Here is a 25,039-nt window from a genome sequence, read left to right as displayed (position 1 = left end):
CTGGGCAAAAGAAGATTGCAGAGACTCAGGTCAGTCACTGAGGGTGTCACTATCAGATCTGTATAAAGTATCGGCCAACACTCAGAGCTTTTAATAACTTCATGGTATTAAATAATAGAAATCTAGGATCAGGACATCCATAGAGTCTGCTATGAAGGAGCAGTAAGAAAAGCACTAGTGTTTAGTACAAGTAGGGAAACCTAACTGTAACTTAGTTATCAACAATAAAATCATTCACTGTACAAGTTAAAGCAAAAATTAAACTCCTTTATTCAGAGGAAAGCTTATAAAAATGAGTGAGTAAGTCCATTCATTTCTGCACAGAAATCATCAGTATAACTGCTTGTGAACAGAGCTAGCTGACACTGCTGAGAAGGGGGTACCGGCTACTGTTAGCTAACTAGCTAACCCCCGAGTAACCCAAACTCAGCTGCTTCCGTTTAGTTCTAATGTAAACACGCTGATAAAAACACGACAAAATGGCAGCCCGTTCTTATGGACACGAGTTTCTGCTTAAACACAGCACAACTAAACCTTGGTAGCTATACAGTAAGTGAGCTTAGCTAAGTTATGTGAGACGCTAACCATGCTAGTTAACGCATGCGCAGACGCGGGAATACCTCCCTAACGATTTCAGAATGACTGAATTCGGAAATAACGGCTAACTTACCGAGATACACGGACTGGAGGTGGTGCTGGGAGTGGGGGACCGCTGCACGGTGACCAGCGCCATTTAGGCTCCAGGGAGTGAGGCTTTAAGAACAGGAAAGATTGAGCACAGCGGACAAACCGACATCATTTAAACGCAAATATGAAGGAAAACGTACTTGTGCACGCACGAGGTCGCGCCCACTGCTGCGCGCAAGTGTGGCGTTGATGCGCATGCTCACTACGGCCAGGCCGCTGTCACCGCTCACCTGCTGTGTCTGTATGATACACATCAGAGACGTTCCGAATAATGTTGCATAATAGAATAGTTATACTTGTAATGGTATTTCATAATAAAAACTTTAACTAAATATACAAGCATATAATGTAATAATACATAAACATGTCATATAATAACCCAGATATACTTTTAGCATTACATATAATATACCATTGATATAATAAGTGTTTTATAAGAAAACTATAATTATGCAATCTTATTATATAATGATACATACATATGTTACATATTAGTATAGATACAGTATACTTATAATGCGGTATCTGATTAGAAAATACACTGTTAAATAAAAATTATATATATATATATATATATATATATATATATATATATATATATATATATATATATATAAAATCCATATAAAATGCAATCTTATAACACAATAATATATAAATAATAACTGTTATAGATAGCTAGAAATGACATACACAATTACATAGAAAATCTGATAACTAGGAATAATATTCCTTTGTTCCTGCATCTATGTATTAACTGCAAACCAGAAGAATATATACAAACTTACTGAAATTGTATATGTAAATTAACCTCCATTTAGAACCCGTTATTACAATATAACACAACTGTAGTCACTGCAACAGCAAACCCAGGCAGTATGTGTGAATCCCACACATCAGAGCTGATTATTTGGTGTCAGACAAGAGAGGCAATTTTGGGCCCATACAGCAATAATATTACTATATTATATGAAATACAGAGAAAATATCAAATGCACCATCAATCGTTCACTGTATTCAGGTATTTTGTTCTCTGAATAGTGAAGATTGTCTTGTTTATTAGAAATGAGTGTATCTTAATCATATGTAATCCTATGCACTGATGCTATATTGTATGTTTGTCTTTTAGTATCTATATCCCTGTCTCATTGTGGCTGATTTAGCAGACAGACTAAAGGACTGAGTACTAGATTAGCCAAGATTACAGTGGATAAAGGTACTATAACGTTTTAACAGGCAACAAGACTAATCACAACTTTCAATTAAAGCTTGACTCAGGATTATTCTGGAACAAGGAAATGTACCTATTAAAGTCCTATTCACTGACAAGTAATTAAGACTGGAGAGAGTGTATATTTAACATGGATTGGTGACTATAAATTGCTTCCCTAAGTGTGTGTGTGTGTGTGTGTGTGTGTGTGTGTGTGTATGTGTGTATGTGTGTGTGTGTGCCATGCAAAGGACTAGTATCACTTCCAGGATGTATTTCCACTTCTCTTTGTTGATAATGAAAATGATGAACATTTTAATGCAGAATTTAATGTAAAAATTTGATCCGTCAGTGAGTTTGTATTTTAAAATGTCCATGACAACATCTTATATGCCTACAATATAACCTACACCATATAACCAAAAGTATACTGATACCTGTGTCTTCCACAAATGGTTGCCACAAAGCTGGAAGCACACAACTGCATAGAATGTCGTTGTATGCTGTAACATTACAATTTCCCTTCACTGGAACTAAAGGGCCAAACCTGTTCCAGCATAACAATGCCCCCATACACAATGTAGTCTCCATGAAGACATGTTTTGCCAAGGTCAGAGTGAAAGGACTCAAGCAGCCTGCACAGAGCCCTGAAATCAACCCCACTGAACACCTTTGGAATGAATTTGGAACACTGACTGCACCCCAGACCTCCTAACCCAACATGAGTGCCTGACCACACTAATGTTCTTGTGGTTGAATGAGGAAATTACCAGTCACACTCAAAAATCTAGTGGAAAGTCTTCCCAGAAGAGTGGGGGTTATTATAATAGCAACGGGGGACTAAATCTGGTTTAGTCGATGAAATAATTCACAGTAATTTAATATAGTTTTTATGCAGTAGTTTAAATATTATTAGATATTATTTCTGGCTCTACATTTACACTTGTTCATAAGTTGTGATGCCTTTTGCAACAAAATGTGCTAATGAAACAATAATGTAGATGAGTAGTAATAAAGTGATAGAGCACATAGCATGCAAAGCACAGACAGGATTAATGAAAAGCTCAAATATGCTCAGTGAGCTGAGGTAAAGTGTAAAGATCTCTGGTCACCTCTACTGGTCATTACAGTAACTACACGAGTAATAGAGTTTATTAAGACATTATTAAGACTCGTTTCAGTGGTCAGACAAACACTATAATCACAATAAATAAATAAATAAATAAACAAATAACTGCTGATTTAAAACTATAATTTATTTCTGTTTAAACCCCAAATCTATTTGGCATATAGATTTGTTTCATAAATCAACAAAGACAAATGTTTAAATATACACAAAATTTTGATTGAAAAAAATTCTGGTCATTGTTTAGGGAGAAGAGAATTGGGACATTTAGTACAGTGTCATACAATTCAGCACTGCCATGTCATGTCTTTCTCTTTCAGGATCTTCTGATAGAGAAGTGAACGTGCTAACTACTGTGCACCCAAGTGTAAATCGTACCCCTAGCAAGTCCAAAACAAAGTGAAATAAATAAATAAATAAATAAATAAATAAATAAATGAATTAATGAATGAATGAATGTATGAATAAATAAATAAATAAATAAATAAAAACAGATTAAAATGTAAATGTATTAAATACTCTTAAATACTATTAAATAGAAAAAGGTTTTTTAAAAATTACAGTGCCCTCCACTAATATTGGCACCCTTGGTAAATATGAGCGAAGAAGGCTGTGAAAATTTGTCTTTAATATTTAAACAAGTAAATTGAGAATAATCTCATCTGACAAGTTCCTCCTTAATGTGAAGCGAGTTTCTCTTTCATCTTTAAATTGAGCTTTTGGAATGAGAGAAAGCAGGGCAGGGTGCCGTAGGCGAGATTCCTGTCGTTCTTCCTAACAGCAGCGCCCACTATCATCAGGGATACCAGAAAATGGCATGCAATCATAAAGCGTTACCTGATGAAAGATTTAAAATAAAACTCTTCAGGGCTACAGCCCTGAAAGCCCAGACCAGGTTACACCCCTGGAATTATCTTTCTCGTGGGTGGATGAGTCAGACAAGGGCTTTGGGCTCCAAAGCTGCTAGGGCCCCCAAGCTGCTAGTGCCCACACGACCGACTAGTTCATCTATGCCTAGAAACGACCCTGAGAGAAAGTTACACTGAATCTTTCTAGTTTGTTTTAAATTGTTTACAACAGAGTCCATTATATAATTCTACTTGTAGCAGATAGATGGCAGCAGTGATACTAGAACTGAGAACCAACGACCGATGCTTTAGGCATTTTGGGATACACAGGTGCATCTCAAAAAATTTGAATATTGTGGAAAAGTACATTTTTTCCGTAATTTAATTCAAAAGGTGGAACTTTAATCTATTCTAGATTCATTAAATATAAAGTGAAATATTTTAAGCCTTTTTTTGTTTTAATCTTGATGAGTATGGCTTACAGCTCATAGAAATCAAAAATCCAGTATCTCAAAATATTAGCATAAAGAATTTATAATGCAGAAATGTCGGTTTTCTGAAAAGTATGTTAATTTATGCACTCAGTACTTGGTCGGGGTTTTAATCCTTTTGCACGAGTTACTGCATCAATGTGATGTGGCATGGAGGCAATCAGTGACACTCTGTGGCACTGCTCAGGTGTTCTGGAAGCCCAGGTTGCTTTGATAGCAGCCTTCAGCTCGTCTGTATTGTTGGGTCTGGTGTCTCTCATAGATCCTCTATGGGGTTTAGGCCAGGTGAGTTGGCTGGCCAATCAAGCACAGTAACACCATGCTCAGCAAACCAGTTACTAGTAGTTTTGGCACTGTGGGCAGGTGCCAAGTCCTGCTGGAAAAGGAAATCAGCATCTCCATAAAGCTCGTCTGCAGATGGAAGCATGAAGTGTCTCTAAAATCTCCTGGTAGACGCTGCATGGACTCTTGACTTGAGAAAACACAGTGGACCAACACCAGCAGATGACATGGCACCCCAAATCCTCACTGACTGGAAACTTCACACTGGACTTCAAGCAACTTCAAGCAACTTGGATTCTGTGCCTATCCACTCTTCCTCCAGACTCTGGGACCTTGATTTCCAAATGAAATGCAACATTTACTTTCGTCTTCCCCCATGATTGTGCTTGTGTGTACTGAACCAGACTGAGAGCTTAAAGGCTCAGGAAACCTTTGCTGGTGTTTTGAGTTAATTAGCTGATTAGAGATCTTCCCAGGTCGCACATTTCTGTATTATAAATTCTTTATTCTAATATTCTGAGATACTGCATTTTTGATTTCCATGAGCTGCAAGCCATAATCATCAAGATTAAAACAAAAAAAGGCTTGAAATATTTCACTTTATTTGTAATTAATCTAGAAAATATGAAAGATCCATTTTTTGAATCAAATTAAATTATGAAGAGCAAGGATGGTAGGCCTAAATGTACATTTTAGTCCACTATCCATCTAGACACCCCCCCCCCCCACCCCCCATCAATTTTTTTCTATTTCTGTGCCCCACTCAGCAGTTTAAACCTTAAGAGATTTTATGTGACTACTTTGGAATTAATTTGCACATTAACATTCAATGAAGTGTTGAAGGAGGAGGGGTGTAGGTGTCCATGTGTGAGAGTGTGTTTGTGCTTGTGTGAAGATAAGCATGTATTCTCAGGGTTCAAAATGAGTTTATTAAGCAGCAGGCTGGCATGGAGAGACCCAGATTGCTCTGATAAAGGCCACCGAGTGAAGGGAGGAATGAAAGTTTCATTTCCTGCTTCCATGAGCTGACGTATCAATGCGATCAGGAGGACGCAGGGCTCGTCTAAGCAGAGTGAGTGACAGAGAAGTGTAGAAAGGAGGAAAATGCCAGACTCAAACATAGGTAAAGTAAACAAAATGTGTGAAATGGAAATGCCTGCAAAAGGATACATTCATAAATCATTTAGGTGTCATATAGATGTCCTATAATGCCTATAATGGAGTACATTTAAAATCACATGGACATGTAGCCAGAGATGAGACTCAGTAAGTATAATGGGCGTTTTGGCATGGGCCGATTATACTAAAGATAATATCAGTCAAAGGCTACATGTTTTGAGGCCAGTTGTGTGAGGCATTGTATGTTTCTATTTCCTGTATTATTGAGCTAACAAGTTGGTGGAAATTTAAGAAAAAAAAGAGAGAAATCATTTTGTATGCCGCATCCATATGGGAAGAGATAGGTAAAGACAAGAATGGGGAGATGGCGGCATCAGGGAGGTGTACCATGGTGTTTAATATAGATCCTCTGTTAAGATAAAACAGGCAGAAAAATAGGAGGCTCCCATCATCAGAAGAGCAAGGCTCATAGGAAATTGCCTCAATGGAAAGCACAGCGCGAGGCAGGAGGCTGCATTACCAACACCTCGACTTCAATCCTTATCAACTGCATGCATCTATCATTGAGATTTTACTTCTGTTGCATGTTCTCTGAGTTTTACTGATTGTAATATTACTAGAGTAGGAAGCTATACTTAGGAGGCTAAACCATTAAGATAACTACTGTTGATAACTACTGTGGAAGGTCATTAGTGAGTACTCAGATCCAAATGGATGGAGTTGAGGACAAAGAGGAGACAGAACCTCCTAAAAAGAATAGACAAAAACATTCTCAAAAGCAGTCTTAGGAGAGTTCATGAGCTGTAGTTAAACTCTGTTATTAGTTCACGGTGAAGAAATTAAATAAAATCTCGGTGAGATAATGGTTACTTTGACTAATAAAATTGGAATGAATAGCACTTCTTAATTCGGAGGAGAACTCATTAGGAAATATCTCATAATTGATGTCTTGTTTTACTGCTGAAAACAGCAAGCAATCATTTCTTTTAGTTAACACCTTTGTAAGAAATTCTGCCAAATAAATAAAACAGATGTGGCATAAATGTTAAGACGTGAGTCACTCCAAAGGTTTAGATCGGAGTTTCCTTGGAGTTGGAATTTGTTTGTTTGTTATTTGCTTGTAAAGTTTTCAAATATATATTTTAAAGGGACCACTGATTGGTTAATTGACCAATTAACAGTTTTATAGAATATGCATAATTATTGCTATAATAATGTGATATCTGTATCAGGATAAAGCACATCACAATAGACTTTTCCAAAATACCATGTTAAGAGTATCAGTGAATTTTTATATAACAAAACCAACATAATATTCTCATTAAAGAGGAACTTTCCCTTTATGCTAAATCATTTATTTGTAAACATAACTAAAATATTGTCGACATTAACTAACTCATTAACTGTCAGTAACAGCCGTATACTGTTCAGGTTCATGGTGCATATGGAGGCTACAGTTGTGCTCATAAATTTACACACCCAATACTACACTACAATAGAGGGTTATCCTTTTAGAAAAGGTTCTTTATAGAACCTATAGACAGAAATCTGTATATAGATTTAGATGTCTAATAAGCAAGTTAGCGGTGGCAGTGGCAAGGAAAAACTCCCTGAAACAATATGAGGAAGAAACAATGTTCTTCTGGGTGACAACATTAACCCTTGTGGAATGATATATATTGTGTATTTGGAAAATATTCTCAAGCATTAAATAAAGCACATTATTAATACATGTACTTTATTTCTCTAATAATTCATATATAATTCATATATTTCTTTATTCTATATGTATTCATATAACAGTGATGTAGACATACATCGATAAAGTACAGGAGATTTTTTACTTTGCTAGAGAGTAAATTGTAAAGACATGAACAAGATAGAGAAGGAGGAAGAGGCATCACTATTTTGAAGCACACACTAAATACATAGAATACATTCATGTCTGCATGCATGCGTGCGCACACACTAACAGATCGAACCATGGCTTTTGGGGAGTCATCATATAGCCTGTTGTTACTGTAACTCAAAACTGCATGTATCCTGTATGTATTCCATGTGTAAGAATGAACAATGTGAAGTGTTTTCTAAGGCTGGGGGCGCAGAGAAGGTGGGTGGATTAAGCCCTGATGACAATATAGATGGCCATTTCTCGAAGTCGTCTCACCATCATAGCTTGTCTGTCACGAAAAACAGGAGTGTGATTAATCAGTTTTACTCACAAGGGTTATCTCATTTGCTTTGTGTAATTTACTGATAGTAACATCATTTGCACAATTATGAAATATAGTACAGCACCTTGGCAGATCGCACATTTTGGCCATTTTAAAAAAAGAAAAGGAAAAAGAAACTGATAAGCACATTCTAAGAAAAGGGAGTAGATATGAGTACTTAAGGAGGAATATTCTTGGTAATAACATATAATCTTCTCCTTCCTGTAAGACTAGAATTCTCTGATCTGTAAAAAAAAAAAAAAAAAAAAAAAAAAGATATTACTTAATATACTATATCTCACATCCACTTGATAACACATGCATAGAGAGTAAAATATTGCAGAGGCCTGTTAAATACCTCCAGAGCCTTCAACTCCTCGGGCTGAATCTCATCCATCTCCTGCGGCCTTGCTGTGATAAAGATTTCTAACCACCATGGTAACTTTAGTCACAGAGATAGACTCCAAAACACCAGATATTTCTGGCACTGCCCCTTTAAAGGAGGGCATGTCCGCTGGGATATGGACTTTCTCAAAGTGCTCCTTCCATCACTCAGTAACATTGCTCAACATTCCTTGTGAAAAGGTCTCATATCCTCTTCCTAAGGCATTGAACGTTTTGCTAGAATTTCTCTGAGGCCACCCAAAAGTCTTTTTCCATGCGCTCTTCAAACTCCCCCCAACCTCATGCTCAAATCTTTGCTTCTGCAGAACTTCTGGCCCCACTATCGAGTGAATCCTCTCCTATCTCAAGTGAATCACCAGACCTCTTTGTGAGCATTAATCTGAAGGCCTCCTTCTTCAATTTGACAGCATACCTCACCACAGGGGTCCACCACTGCATTCTAGGGTTGCAGCCATAACAGGCACCAACAGCCTTCTAGTCACAGCTTCATTTATCCCTCACAGAACCTTCCAGCAGACACACCCAAACAACCCAGATGGCTTGGCCAGTGCCCTGTGCAACAAATCACAACTCACCACCAAGTGACGACCAGTCGATAGCTTTGAGCCTGTCTTTACGTAAGTTCCAAAGCATTAGCCACAAGTCTAATGATGCAATAACAAAACTGATCATTGACCTTTGACACACGGTACTCTTATAGAAAGTAAACGTACTAGCAACCTTGTGTTTGAATAAAGTGTTCATTATTAATAATCTGGGGATCGTACAAAAGTCTAATAACATTTCACCACTCAGGTCTCAGGTTCAGCTCTAGTAGGGTGTTCCAATTACACCTCTCCAAATATCTCTATCATTCCCAACATGAAATTGATGCACACAAACAGCAGTCTGAGTTTTAAGTCCTGATATTCAAAATGGTATAGAGGCAACCTTCTTGTCCACTAGGGAAAACTCCAACTTCCAGGACCTTCTCCTGGGACGGGTGAGTATCCAGACACCTGACTGAGGCCTCCTGTGGGAACCCTGAAGTAGGAGAGAGACTACCCCCATCCTCATATTTGGTACTGGAGCCCTTACTGTGTGTAGACACAAGGTAGACAATATCTAGTCAAAGGTCTAGTCCATCTAAGACTGTCCATGTCATGCCTGCTGCCCAACTGGCACTGCACCTGTCCTTCACCCTTCATCTTGCAGATGGTAAGCCCACACATCGTCATTTCAGACTGAGCTCAACTGGTTTATGAGGTGATCCAGTCTCCAAGCGCTTGCCTAGGATCGCCCTTTGTCTGACCTCTCTATTCAGATCTGTTCACCAAGGGTGGCTCTACTGGTAGCATTAAATGCCCAGTGACAACTCTGAGGTTCTCCTAAGTACACAAGCCCCTTCATACCAACAAGGTGTCAATTCAGAAAGGTCATTAGTGAGTACTCAGATCTAAATGGATGGAGTTGAGGACAAAGAGGAGACAGAACCTCCTAAAAAGAATAGACAAAAACATTCTCAAAAGCAGTCTTAGGAGAGTTCATGAGCTGTAGTTAAACTCTGTTATTAGTTCATGGTGAAGAAATTAAATAAAATCTCGGTGAGATAATGGTTACTTTGACTAATAAAATTGGAATGAATAGCACTTCTTAATTCGGAGGAGAACTCATTAGGAAATATCTCATAATTGATGTCTTGTTTTACTGCTGAAAACAGCAAGCAATCATTTCTTTTAGTTAACACCTTTGTAAGAAATTCTGCCAAATAAATAAAACAGATGTGGCATAAATGTTAAGACGTGAGTCTCTCCAAAGGTTTAGATCGGAGTTTCCTTGGAGTTGGAATTTGTTTGTTTGTTATTTGCTTGTAAAGTTTTCAAATATATTTTTAAAGCGACCGTTGATATGTAATTAACAGTTTTATAGAATATGCATAATTATTGCTACAATAATGTGATATCTGTATCAGGATAAAGCACATCACAATAGACTTTTCCAAAATACCATGTTAAGAGTATCAGTGATTTTTTATATAACAAAACCAACATAATATTCTCATTAAAGAGGAACTTTCCCTTTATGCTAAATCATTTATTTGTAAACATAACTAAAATATTGTCGACATTAACTAATTCATTAATTGTCAGTAACGGCCGTATCCTGGTCAGGGTCATGGTGCATCTGGGGGCTACAGTTGTGCTCATAAATTTACACACCCAATACTACACTACAATAGAGGGTTATCCTTTTAGAAAAGGTTCTTTATAGAACCTATAGACAGAAATCTGTATATAGATTTAGATGTCTAATAAGCAAGTTAGCGGTGGCAGTGGCAAGGAAAAACTCCCTGAAACAATATGAGGAAGAAACAATGTTCTTCTGGGTGACAACATTAACCCTTGTGGAATGATATATATTGTGTATTTGGAAAATATTCTCAAGCATTAAATAAAGCACATTATTAATACATATACTTTATTTCTCTAATAATTCATATATAATTCATATATTTCTTTATTCTATATGTAATAATCATAAATTTACACACCCTATATGTGTCATAAATTTACACACCCCTTGCAGAATCTGCAAAATGTTAATAATTGAAAAAATAATAATAATAATAATAAGAGGGACCATAAAAATAGCATTTTATTTTTTATTTAGTACTGCCCTGAAGAAGCTATTTCACATAACAGATGTTTACATATAGTCCAGTACTAAATAAAAAACAAAACAAAATGCAATTTTAATGATCCCTCTTATTTATTTATTTATTTTAAATTATTAACATTTGGCATCTTATTTTTTTTAATTATTAAATTTGCACACCCCTTGCAGAATCTGCAAAATGTTAATATTTTGCAGATTCTGCAAGGGGTATGCAAATTTATGAGCACAACTGTATGCCAGGAACACTGGGCATGAGGTGGGAATACACCCTGGATGGGACTCTAGTCTATCTCAAGGTGCGATTTGTACACACTTAGGGCGATTTAACACAGCCAGTCCACCTATCACCATGTTTTTGGGAGACGAGAGGAAAACTGGAGAACCCACAGGCAACTCGCACAGATACATTTACAACATGCGACACTCAGGCAGTACCCTGAGCTCAGGATCAACCGTGACATCACTGTAGACATTATAGACATTAAACTAAAATATATTTGAAGTTTATAGTTGTTTTTTATTTTGTCAAACAACACAGTAAATGCTTTTATCCATTTAAACCCTACAATAGAGGGTTATCCTTTTAGAAAAGGTTCTTTATAGAACCTATAGACAGAAATCTGTATATAGATTTAGATGTCTAATAAGCAAGTTAGCGGTGGCAGTGGCAAGGAAAAACTCCCTGAAACAATATGAGGAAGAAACAATGTTCTTCTGGGTGACAACATTAACCCTTGTGGAATGATATATATTGTGTATTTGGAAAATATTCTCAAGCATTAAATAAAGCACATTATTAATACATATACTTTATTTCTCTAATAATTCATATATAATTCATATATTTCTTTATTCTATATGTATTCATATAACAGTCATGTAGACATACATCGATAAAGTACAGGAGATTTTTTACTTTGCTAGAGAGTAAATTGTAAAGACATGAACAAGATAGGGAGGAGGAAGAGGCATCACTATTTTGAGGCACACACTAAATACATAGAATACATTCATGTCTGCATGCATGCGTGCGCACACACTAACAGATCGAACCATGGCTTTTGGCTTTTCTACATTTACTTAAAGCTCACACACTTTGAAAACTAACGAACATCACACCCGTATATGTCCTCTCAAAGAGGTTGACAGGTTGTCACATGACCAAAACACAAATAGCAACACTCACAAAACAGACAGGTACATACTTGTACTTTCAGTTATTACTAGTTTTTCCCCCCAAGAAAACCAGGTCTTTAGGGTTAAAGTTGAACCATTTGTAACAAGCACACTAGTATTTGGTTTCTGCTACCTTGTCATTCACATGTAACATGGAAAAGAAAGAGTCACTGTGTTGGCAGTTGGTTTCCAGGTTCATGAGGGAGGCAGAGAAAGATGCATTACGTCACTGCAATTACACAAACTAAAGTAAGTCGATGTTACGTGTAGGATGCTGTAGTCACATTATGTGTATTTTGTGGTTTTGATAAACTTGACATCTGTGAGCGGTGACACTCTTCACAATGATGATTCCAAAGAAGTGTGATGAATAGATATTTGCACACCTACACCCAAACACTCACACATACATACATGTGTAACAAAACAAACCTTGCTTTATCTCTCTCTGAGGAGTTCAAACCCCCAAACCATAAGGAGCTGTGAAGTAAATTTAACAGGAATAAAAGTCATATCCAATTATATTTGGCTTCATAAAGATTATATATATATATATATATATATATATATATATATATATATATATATATATATATATATATATATATATATATATATATATATGTGTGTGTGTGTGTGTGTGTGTGAGTGTGTGTGTGTGTGTAAAAGCTACCTGAAATGTCAAATGCATATAAAACAAAACTGTTATTTGGTGGGAGATCTATGCGTTCAGATGTCATACTTGATCTGAAAGTGCTAAATAGAGTGAGACATGCGTATACTATGTACACTGCCCATTAGTGATTTCTTTAGTACTTCTAGTACATTTGTTTGAAACAATATAACAAATCGCAAAATGGTGAGAAAAACCAAAAAGACATTTGTGCTACTAGACTCCTGACTCGAATACCCAATAGATATATCTTTATGGCAGATGCTATCTCACGTGTACATTGAACGCTGCCACATTTAGTAATGATGGGAAATAGAGCAGCTAGGTTGCTGGATGCAAGAGTCCAGCCATCGCATGTTCTGGATGGAGATGCCTTTGGCAGATCTGGGATATGAAGGAGGGCTGGAATCCCCACTTGTGCTACATGTCCAGCAGAGGGCGAAGGGTCTCCAATCACACCGCGTTGGTGATGATGATATCTCTGTGCAGGCCTTCAATGTTTGCAGGCTCAGGGGTGATGCTCTTCATCAGACGCTGAGGAGAAGACAATGAGTGAGCAATACATGCTGTGGACTATGTTTCCATTTGCATTTATGGCATTTGGGAGACACTCTTATCCCGGAGTGACTTACAGTTTATTGTATTTTTATACAACTGAGCAGTTGAGGGTAAGGGCCTTACTCAAGGGCCCAGCAGAGGCAGCTTGGGATTTGAACTCATGACTTTCTGACCAGTAGTCCAACATCTTAACCAATGATGTACCACTGCCCTTGCTTTAGACTACAGGCTTTAGAGTCAAAAGTAAATGAATGAAGGGATGAGATTTAAAAAAATAAAAATCAGAAAACAGTTAGAAAAATTCCTAATTAATGAATTTGGTTATGAAATGTACATGCTACACCTGGCATGTACAGTATATGGACGTCATGTCCGATGCAGTCTGCCAGACAGACAATTCAGTGCAGTAGTTTGGAGTCCCCTGCTGCCTGTGAGGCAAAATGCAATTTCAAGAAAAAACACTAATAAGCCTTCCACACACTCCAATCGACCTCACACCTGCTTAAACTACGGTGAGTTATTTTCTTCCTGTTGGGGAAGTGCTACTCTAAATTCCAGGCCAGAAATAATTGAAGCCTAAAATGACATGTTGGATATGGCAACATTGTGAATCATTTTAAAAAGGCATCTTTTAAACACATATGGTTTGGCTAGAAAAAGGCTAGAAAAACCCAATTATGAAATTAAAAAATCAATTAAGAACTAGCCAAAGAGCTCCTTCCACCATAACAAACTGACTTAATTTATCTAGAAATTCTATAGTTCGCAATAAATAATTTGTAATGCTCTGACAGAACTCTATCCATGCTCTAAGCATTTTCTCTCACTGGTCTCAGCTTAGCTGCACTGCTTTTGGAATTTCAGGAAAAAAGTGTGAGGGTCTCCAAGATGTACACTTTTTTTTTTCCTGCACATGTGATGATGACAAGTGCTTGTGTTAAATCATTATGTATAAAATAGCTAAAGGAATATTGAGCACTGATTTACTGTGCCCATGAACAATAAATGTCAAACATTTATTTATGGAGTTAGAGGAAAAGAAGAAGTCCTTTCAAACTTCGTTCTCTGCTTTATTTTTATCCCAAAGTAAGTTTCAGATAGCCAAATGAGAGCTTAATAAACACCCATATTCCTTGCAACAATAATCAGTTAGTGAGTGTGTAGACTACTGATGTGTCTGAAATGGTGCCTTTACAGTGTATTATGGGTATACTGTACCAGGTAGGGCATGTGGTGGGACCTGGATATTCATCATTAAAGTTTCATTTATTTAATTTCCCAAGTAATGCACAATATGGTTAATAGGGTATGATTTTGGAAATGACCTGGCCAGTACCAGGATGGGAGACCTCCTGGGGGAAAACTAAGGTTGCTGCTGGTAGTGATATTAGTGGGGCCAGCAGGGGATGCTCTATCTGTGGTTTGTGTGAGACCTAATGCCCCAGTGTTAGGTACACGATATTTTGGATGAGATGTTAAAAATCCCAGGACACTTATCGTAAAAGGGTAGGGGTATACCCGTTGTCCTCAGGGTTTCTATCATGGCCCCCTAACTGCACTATGGCTGCCGTCGCATCATCCAAGTGGATGCTACACACCAACTGACCTCACTTACACCAAGGACGTGTGTCTTTACCACCAGTTAACAGCTCTAATGCTAAACACACATCCTATCTGACACACCCTTTCAGCATCATTGTGTATTTAAGGCATATGCAAACACGCAGAAATCGTCCTGACTGACAACTCTATCAAAAGCAGCCGGACGAGAAACAGGACGGCAGCAGCATCTGGACCGCGCTCGCATCTCTCGTCACGTCTCGTGCAGACTAAATGGATAATGTGAGTCACAGTCTTATGAGAGTGTGTTCATCTAATTTACCTGCATCTCCTCTTTGTCACATGTGCGCTACTGCATAATGACAGATGGGTTTAAGTGCTGTTGTTTCTGTTGCTGGCGTACCTGTTTGAAGGTCCCTTTGGTGGTGAGCAGGTGGTAGACCATGTAGGAAGGCACACAGATGAAAGAGGAGACACCGATGCAGTAGCCCAGTACAGTGGTCCAGAATGGGTACAGGTAGTTAAACAGCCTCACCTCAGGAGGAAAGGCCAGGAAACTTCCGATGATGAACTATAAACAAATTACACATGGAACAAATAAGCTTCCTGTTAGATGGGAAGTTTAGTGGTATGTTCATCACTGATGCATGGGACAATTAGGTAATTATTAAGGGGAAAAGTTACATTTGCAAAATACCTGATTTGACATTACTGTGTTGGCTCCACAGTTGCTCCTAATACTCAAAATATGTAATACAGAATAGAATGCTACAATATTTTCAATCAATACAAGCTAGATATTATAATTCAATTCTACGTCAATTTCAGCGTGTAAATGACCTCTTAGAGATGTGATTTGAGGTCAGGTGGAGCAGCAACTGGGATGGCTACACCCCTATGTCTTAGTTGATTAAATCTAATATTACTTAGCACCATTGTATCTGTTGTGTCTTTTTCATCATGATGCAATAGTGGGCACTTTCATACTTTTTTTTTCCAAAGCTGATGCTGTTTGGTTGAGACTAAAAGTAGTTTTTGAACCCGTGTGAAGTTCAGGGAATTGATCTCTGAAACCAAATGAACTCAGGTGCAAACTGTACCATGTAATCAGCACATAGGGCTGAACTTTGAATAGCTTGCTTGTTTGAACTTGTCAAGTAATGTCCTGTTTCAGCTTCAACAATGGCAGGAAGATGTATATTGTGGGCTGCAGATTAGATATAATGTCTTCTAGATATATAGAGTGTAGAAAACATTCAAACTCATAAATTAGTGTTGTATAAAAGAGAGTAGCTTTGACTGAAAAGCTTTAGCCGAACCGTTGTCAAGTAAACGCAACGAACCAACTACTTCAAAACATTGATAAGAACAATAAACAGATGTACCTGTTCTCCCTCATTTTCCCCAATATGTGATGATAATGATGTCACCTCCCACAAACAAGGTAAGACTCAATCCTTGGTATGGATTTGAATATACAAGGCAAGTGCGAAAAGACCCTAAATATCCCTGGTGTTACCATGTCAAAGAGACTAAAGTATATGGTTATGCGAGTGTGTTTTGGGCTTGTTTCATTTGTGGTTGGACTGACCAGTAGGAAGCAGGGGCAGATGGCCACCCAACACACCCTCCAGAACAGTCCGGGGGAGAAGCCAAGCATCAGGTGCACGTCATTGCAGAAACGTGTCGTCCCTCAACACACACACAGACACACAATGAGGCCACATAATATACTACAGAAACACAGAAGATTCCCTAGGTGACTCTGATGAAGTTCAGGTATTTACCATAAAACCAGGAAACAGCAATGACTTCAAGGAAGACTACAGTGATGACAGCAGGGCCTGTTGCGTATTCTTCAAACAGTTTCACCACAAACGCCCCTCCCTATATCAACATCACACTGGTAACAGCACTTATTTCCACATTGATACATTTTTAAACAATAATAAAGAAATTCAAATAATCAATACTTTGTCATTTGCTATGGTTACAGAATACAGTCTCATTGTTATTTCAATGCACAGTGGAATGTGAGGGGACTCACATAGGTAAGTGTGGACAGAGCTCCCAGGTAGCAGACACACACCAGACCTAGCACAAACCACTCTCTCCTGCGGGCCAACAGGTGGGGAAACTCGTCCAACATGGCGGTGATCACTCCTTCCAACCCAGCAAACTGCAAGTGGGGACATAAATGGTGCTAATAAAGTGGGTGCCACTGGTTACACAATGCAGACACTGGCGTTAACTATAACTGTAACAAATACACACTCACAGCTCAGTACATTCTGACAAAGCCAAGCGTTGAGCAGGAACAAAGACCAGACCCACCGATAATCTCATTAGTGCATCGTGATAAGCACATGCTGTCATTCATTGTGGCTGTTTACCACAGAAACTGTATGAGTGGTTTAATATGATCCTTTAGGAAAGAGGCATTTAAAAGGGCAAACCAGGGACAGCAGAGTGACCAACAGCCTAAGTACAGCAATTGGCAGAGAATACTGTGTCAGCCAAAATGTTGTGCTCTTAGCTGATAAGCTAAATGCTTAGTAAAAACCTGCTTAGGGCGCCACATGCTATCATTAAGATAGGTTCCCAGTAGCTGGGCTAATTAACTAGTGGGACAGGGAGACTCACCGTGCTATCTAATCCCAGCATGATGATCATGAGGAAGAAGATAATAGCAAGGAAAGTGCTAGCAGGCATGTTGGTGATGGCCTCCGCGTAGACGATGAAAAGTAGACTGGGACCTACAACGCAAGGCAAATTTGATGAAGAGCTTCAGTAGAAAGTACAACCTCAATAAGCTTCTGTGTACTCTTAACACACATACTATATCAACATATCTCTTTAGCATGTTTTATAGAAAGTAAAAGTTAGCTCCATTTTACAGTCATACTGTATTTAAGGGAACTGACATACATTTAAGATGGTGCTACAAATAAAGCTTCTGCTTCTCACCAGCATCCTTTGCTACTGTCTCCACCCCTTCCTTCCGCATCTCAGCCATGTATCCCAGTACGGTGAAGATCACAAAGCCTGACATGAAGCTGGTTAGACAGTTCACTGAGCTGGTCACCAACGCATCTCTAAAACACAAATAGAAACTATTTACAGAATTCTGCATTTTTAGTTATTTAACGAGTTACTTCATGTGTAATTAATTCATGTACACATTTTATAAGAAAGTGTAAATGATTTACAAATAACAGACCTGTTTATATTACTGTAATAGTCATATTTTGATTTTTTTTTTTTTAGTTATATAGCTCAAACAGTATTTAATATTGACTGAGGTCATACTGGTTAGAGGTGAGTTTTGAGAAACAACCAAGAACAGATAAGATAATATGTTTCATATTTGAAATCATATAGCCTTGTACTTGTAACAGTTGTTGTGAAAGGGATTGTAGCTGGCAAAGGCCAGGAGCACACCAAAACCTGGACCAAGAGAAAAGAAGATCTGGGCTGCTGCATCAATCCAAACCTAACAAACAAAAAGAAGGAGAGAAATTTGTATCATGTAAAAGGTGGATATTAAATAGAATATCACAATACAAAACATCTCACTAAGGATCAAGCTTGCTGTTAGTTTGTTTATTCTTTTCACCGTAGTGCTCAAGAGCTTCTCCCAGTTAGGCTTCAGGTAGAAGACAACGCCTCTCCATGCGCCGGGCAGAGTGGCGCCTCGCACCAGTAAGATCAACAGAACCACATATGGCAGGGTCGCTGTCACCCATACTACCTACCAGAGAAAAGCACAAGTTAGCTAGCTTATGATATGAGTTCTGGGTCCTCTTGCCCATGGTTATTACTGTAGCTGAGATTCAAACTTGTGATCTCCCAGTGATAGGGTTGCAAACTCCTAGACTGTTGCACCACTTCGAAGCTCCACGAGGTTTCTTTCTCCTCACCTTGCCGGAAGTCTTAACCCCCTTCCAGATGCTGAAATAGACGATGGTGAAGATGAAGAGCAGACAGAGGGCCAGCTGCCAGCTCACCGCACCCAGTTGATGAAGACCTGGGGACAGGTGCACCTGCAACACCTTCCGTCTGAAACATTGACAGAGAGAGAGTGAGAGACAGAGAGAGCCAGAGAGAGAGAGAGAGAACGAGAGAGAGTGAGAGAGAGAGAGGGGTGTAAGTGTAGATAGAATAGAGAAGCTGCATGCATTGTTGAGGGGACATAAAAGCAACATTTTTAATAGCAGAATCATAAAAGAGTGGAAACTGAAGGTGAATAGGGGTGCTGAGAAAAAGGGTGGTGAGTGAGAATTTACAATTGGTCAAAGGGAAACACATTTATATGGAAAACAGGAAATTCCTGCTGATATACCAAGAAAAGATTGTTGGCTCCCAGTGTGTAATTAGCCTAAATCTCATCAAAGCCTGCAAATCTCCCCTAAAACCTCAGAATAAAATGAAGCTAACCAGTGGTTTAGATCTACAAAAGACACTGACATATGCGCTTCTAGTGTGAGGGGCTGCTCATATGTATGCCTACATCCTCATAATCTATATGAAACTTTCTGCTGTTACTGAGGAATTGGGGTTTTTCCTTCATGCTAATCCTCCCTCGCTGACTCTCTGGCCTTCTCTGTATGCTCCTGGCACTTACATGCACTTACGTATAGAACTCCTCGGCAGGCGAGGTGGATTCATTGGTCCAGGTGACGTTGCTGTCAGTGGACAGATACTGCTTGCAGTTGGCTGTGTTCCAGGAGTTTTTGCATGTCGTCCATGGAAGCGTTGTGCTGAAGGAGGACAACAGGTAATACAGAGCCCAGGCCATGATGGTGTTGTAGTAGAAGGCAATGTACAGGGCAATAATGCAGATGGCAAAGCCAATACCTACAAAAGAGATGCAGTAAAAGAAGTTCATCGGCTTCACTCTGCTTCAAGCGTCTTCCACTTCAGAAAGAGACGGGCTGATGACATTTAGGACATTTCTGTAAAACCGCAGTTCTATAGAAGCTGGCATTTTGCAAAGGAAATGTGACAATTTCCATAACTGACAGTACAACAGCTATCAACAAAGCGGCACGCAGGCACTAGAGAGAAATTCCGATCGAGTCACGAAAGAGTGCATTATCAGTCTCGTCACTCACATGCCTTCTATCTAGCACCAGTTAGATGGAAGGCATGGAGCAACTTAGACTGCTTTTCTACTCATAAACGTAGGAAGGTTCTGAAATTAAATTTCCATATCATGCTAATTCCTTATCCTTTTTATCAGCATGCATGAAACTAGCCTTATATTGTACTAGAAATTCTCACACTTATTTTTATCAACATTTTACGTGGAAAGGAATCTCAAAATCCACCTCAAACATGTAAGCACAGGAATGATATACTGAAGTGCCCACAATATCAACATTAAGTGTGTTGAATACACAAGAGTGTATTATAGACCAATATTAATTGGACATGCCTACTCAGAAGTGAGAGCTGTGAAAGAGAGGGCAGTCTTACCCTTGAAGATGGGGCAAATGTGTTTCCAGATGGATATGCAGCCACTGCGATGGAACTGCCCAAGCGCCAGCTCCATGTAGAACAGAGGAACCCCGCCAAACACCGCCATCAGCAGGTAGGGCAACAGGAACGCTCCTGGACAAATAGTTTTGATAGGAATGCATTTTCAACAGGTTTTAACATGTGATAAATACTTGAATTGTCTGAAATTCTAATGAAAACCCTCAACCTTCATCACATTCATTCATACCAAAAGGTGTTTAAAAAAAAAAAAAAAACATCAAAGAGATGGTTTCTGAGAAACAACAACAAAAAATTGTGAAAAGTATGTATGTTTCACTCTGCCAAAGTAAAGAGTGGTAGAGAAAGGCAGCACCAGTTCAGACAAGCCTCCCTGTTTGATTAAAGCTTTATTTGTGTGCTTCTGACATCAGTGCAAAGATAGCAGTTGATTTAGTAGCTGCGAGGCAGGTTATTAAACAATAAGAGATTGAAGTCCTTCTCATGAAAGCCACAATTAGTGTTGGAAGTAGCAAGTGTGTCCCTAGCTGCTCTATCTCTCACTCGCCCTCCCATCTTGCACGGTGGAACAGGAAATTACAAAGATTTTATTATTTCAAATTCAAAGGAAGGAGGCTGAATCCTGTTTGGTGTGAGAACGTGAGCAGTCGAGTATAAAGAGGAGAAAGAACTGCGGAGTTCCCTATAAAGTAACACACTGTCTATTTGTTCTCTCGAAAGCACGTAGAATCGAATTGATCATGTATGGTTTCAGTCGTATTCTAGGTTACATCAGGCAGAATGTCATGCGTGAAATTGTGCCTGCCTACTGTCATGTGGTGTAAATGTTTTGCTCTGTCTTCTGCCCATAAACTCACCTCCTCCATTCTGGTAGCAGATGTATGGGAAGCGCCACACGTTGCCCAGGTCCACTGCGTAGCCAATGACTGACAGGAGGAAATCCACCTTCTTGCTCCATGTCTCTCTTGGTGGATCCAGACTGGTCTGCTGGACCACAAGCGTCCTGAATGCCCCAGGAGCACTTGTCTTGTCCGCTAAAGCCCCGGTGCCTTCCCTTGGGCTCTGAGCCGATGTGCTGGGGTACCCATTTGAAACCTGTGTGGGCCCCGTGACTAGTTTCTGCCCTTTCTCAGCAATGCTGCCATCCACCAGCCTGCCATTTTCTTCAGATTTGCCCTTCTCGTCTTGGTCCTCTTGGTTCATCATCACTGCCTGTTTCATCTCCATGGTCAAGGGTGAGATGCTGGGATTGGCTCTGATGAATGTTTTCTAACACTGGCTGATATGGCGCCCATGAGGGGACTAAGACGATGGAGAAGAAAAGATGGACTGGCAGATCAGGAGAATATAGAGATGGCAGCAATGGACCTGATTGTTTAGTCCACTTTAACAAGCTCCAATTAACCCCTGCTGCGAAAAAGAGAACAGATTTTTATAGGTCACGTCAGAAAGTCCACACTGGTGACATGGAAAACACACACAGTCCAGTCCAGTCCAGATGAATTATTTGACTAATGTGAGTCAAATAATTTAAACAAACAAATTACAACAAATATGAACCATGCAGATGTATACAGACTCTGAAACATGGGGTTAAAAACATGACACCCAAGGGGGTTGCCAGAAGACATTTATTTATTTTATTTTCTCTTGACATTGATGGTGTTGCTGTAATTAACATGTGTGACATGTGAAATGTCTGGTCTTTGCCTTTATATGAAACAAACACAAACATCATCAGAGAAATCAGGAAATGAAAACTTGAGAAACGAAGTTGTGAAATTTGAGCAAGAATGCCTACCTCAGCTGAAATTATGCTGGACAAATAAACTTTAAAGACATGACATCAGTGCTTTCCCGCTGTTTTTACAGCAAAAATAAAGAATTATTTGTAATAATGGGAAATCAAGTGGTGTCAAGATTTCAAAACAGCTCGAGGGGAAATTAAGAAAGAAATTGAGAAACCAAATTTCAATACACCAAGGGTCATTTGTAAGCATTACTAATTTAAAAAAATATTTGCTTGTATTTCTTTGTTCAGAAACCACATATTTTAATGTAGTTATATAAAAGAAACCCTCAATAATCAGTCAAAGCAGTTTTCGCAAAGCAACAATAGAGCAACGAACATCCTCTTTCCTGTTCTTTATTAATTTTTTAATTTATTATTTTTTTTGTAAGAGGGAGGACGGTATTGTGTCCCGATCTTTCACTGTCTTTGCCAGAAAGAAAGGAATTAATCCAAATAACCATAATGATGCTATCAACCTTAAACAATATTCTCTTACAAAAGAATAGCCTTTTAAAACGTCTAAACCATTTGGCACCGCGGTTTGCCCACACCTGCATTTTATAAAGTTTCCAGTGGAAGCAGGTTTCCAATGTTCCTTCGGCTCTACAATTTTATTAGCTATTCTTAATCATTAATTGTGTACAACCAAAACATCTCCACCTAAATTTCCTATTAATTCTTTTTTTAATGGTCATATCCAGTGTGGTGAAGGTGGAAAGTGTTACACAGAAACAATCGGCACAGAGTTTGATTTTCACACACGGCTACCATTATTAAAGTTTAATACAATAAATACGATTTTCCTTAACACAAAGGCCCAAAGTAGCACAATAGGACATCAGGGCTCGATAGATTTAAACGAGAAACTTTAACTGGTGTTTAAAAAGTGCTAAATGAAACCAGTGGAAAATGAAAACTTCTTCCTCTTCTGGGGGAAAGCTAGACTTATGTTTAAATATGACTACAATATGTTTACACATGGCAACCCTGAGAGAAATAAATAGGAACCACTTAGAACTGTTCTAATAGTTCCAGCCTGAAAAAAATCTGTTTAATCTGCAATTTTTCCAACTGATTTTAGCTCGGATAATAGAACAGTCCTCATTTCATCCTCATACATTCAGGTGGCGTGATTTTAATTGACTTCATTGGATCCAGTTGGACCATGTTCTGTTCTGGTTCTTGCTGTTCTTGCTATCAGGAGTCTAAATTGTTGAACCCCAAAAAAGTCTGATGTCAACTATAATTAAGATGCTATCATTTTATCATTAGTTGCCAAGTTTTTAATACCCTGAGGTACTGATTGCTTTTTTTTCTTCTTTTCTTTAAGAATTCACACAAATCAGTTGGGTAATTGGATATAAAGAGACATAACTAAACTCTAGATAGGACTCCTCTAAATTACCCACATATTTAAAAATAATCACCAGTTTGCTCAGCAAAATATTTGTTTTTTTTGTTTGTTTGTTTTTTTTTGCAATTATTTCTCAATTTTTTATTTTGCTTTTTATGTAACTGGTAGAAGAATAAAAAAGAACACACAAATATTAAACACGCATTGGATATACATGCCCGTAGTATTATTATAACCTACAGATCACGTTGTGCATCATCACATCGTGGACTATTGCTACAGTTTCCACAACGTTCAAATGCTGATTTAAAAAGAATAAAAAAATCATTCTGACCTGCTTCATATTTCTGCAAAAGTTAACCATCAACATTCTCACATCATTAATCACTTTGCACAAAGTTACCATAAATACATCCATCAGCAATTTCAGTTCATAGAGCGTATCAAGATGTATCGTACAACACACAGAGAAGCATGCAAACACATACAAGTAAAGACCTGCCACACAATATTTTTTTGCAAACATGTTCCTGTACACAGCATGCGCAGTAAAACCCTACCGTGCAGCAGTGGAGTGGTTCTGTGGGGGTCTGTGTGCGCTGGGCTGGTGCTCACCGACCCTGGGAGCCAAGTGCATAAGACACACCTCCCTAACACTCCTGCGCGCACACACACACACACACACACACACACACACACACTCACTCTCTCTCTCTCCTTTCCTTATATACACATTTACTGTGGTCGCCAGCCTTATTGATCCTTCACTCTTTCTCCCTCGGCTCTATTCCTGTTGTGTAAATGTGGTGGTGTGCCCTCAGGTGATGTACTCTGGACTCTCCTTTTACTTCCTCTCCATAGTTCGTTATTACAATGAACTACACATAGCCGCACAACGCTGAAACACATCTTCATTTTCCTAATAATTTGAGTTACGTGTAAAGGGGGTAAATGCTCTGATGAGTTTGCTGTGCAAACTCATGATGGCTAGATAGAGTGAGCATGCAAAATGAAACAGTCAATAAACATCCTTTACGAGACTGTGACAGCACGACTAATGAAATACTAGATTACTACTAAGGAAATTAGCTAATCTACCACATAAAATCCTTTTACGGGAAGTTCACATTTTGTGACAGGGAAATCAGGAATTTCAATATGATATAGTATTATGAAACACACACTGTGACCATATAAAAAACAAAAACAAAAAACAAAACTTTACTTTACTTAAATCCACAGGGAAAAAAATGGAATTTCAGGGCAAGGTACATGAATTCCCATCTGTTACTCTGGCATGTATTAAATCAGGCCTGACCCAGATTTTAATAATCCTACTGAAATTGTTCTTTTGTATTCCCTCCAGTTTATATTGGTTGAAGGATTAAGGA

General features: G+C 38.5%; 2 protein-coding genes across 5 annotated transcripts in view; both read right to left on the bottom strand.

Moving 5' to 3' along the window:
- Positions 1-867, bottom strand: part of ssh2a (slingshot protein phosphatase 2a) — a 28,356-nt gene extending 27,489 nt beyond the window's left edge. The window contains exons 1-2 of one of the 3 annotated variants that reach the window (XM_017491007.3): positions 828-844; positions 671-753 (exon numbers count right to left, since the gene is read on the bottom strand). In XM_017491007.3, coding sequence (XP_017346496.1) covers positions 671-733 — 63 coding nt within the window. In that variant the 5' untranslated portion in view covers positions 734-753; positions 828-844. Of the gene's footprint in view, positions 1-670 lie in introns of all 3 variants that reach the window. The other 2 variants (XM_017491006.3, XM_047161196.2) reach the window with 2 other exon arrangements.
- Positions 868-11,829: 10,962 nt separating this feature from the next.
- Positions 11,830-24,398, bottom strand: slc6a4a (solute carrier family 6 member 4a). Of its 2 annotated transcripts, none has more exons than XM_017490775.3 (14): positions 24,209-24,398; positions 21,360-21,912; positions 20,482-20,616; positions 19,638-19,860; positions 18,924-19,062; positions 18,620-18,754; positions 18,393-18,496; positions 17,971-18,098; positions 17,647-17,759; positions 17,051-17,182; positions 16,791-16,890; positions 16,595-16,695; positions 15,407-15,574; positions 11,830-13,419 (listed from the first exon to the last, which is right to left on the bottom strand). In XM_017490775.3, exons 2-14 carry the CDS (start codon positions 21,727-21,729, stop codon positions 13,339-13,341), a joined length of 1,929 nt encoding a protein of 642 aa, XP_017346264.1. In that variant the 5' UTR covers positions 21,730-21,912; positions 24,209-24,398; the 3' UTR covers positions 11,830-13,338. The 2 variants fall into 2 exon arrangements, with proteins under 2 accessions (XP_017346264.1, XP_017346265.1); XM_017490776.3 differs by having other exon boundaries at positions 21,360-21,909.
- Between the last annotated feature and the right edge of the window lie 641 nt (positions 24,399-25,039).

Source organism: Ictalurus punctatus, chromosome 17 (assembly GCF_001660625.3).
Source record: "Ictalurus punctatus breed USDA103 chromosome 17, Coco_2.0, whole genome shotgun sequence".
Lineage (NCBI taxonomy): Eukaryota > Metazoa > Chordata > Actinopteri > Siluriformes > Ictaluridae > Ictalurus > Ictalurus punctatus.
This window is presented reverse-complemented; position numbering and strand designations above follow the sequence as displayed.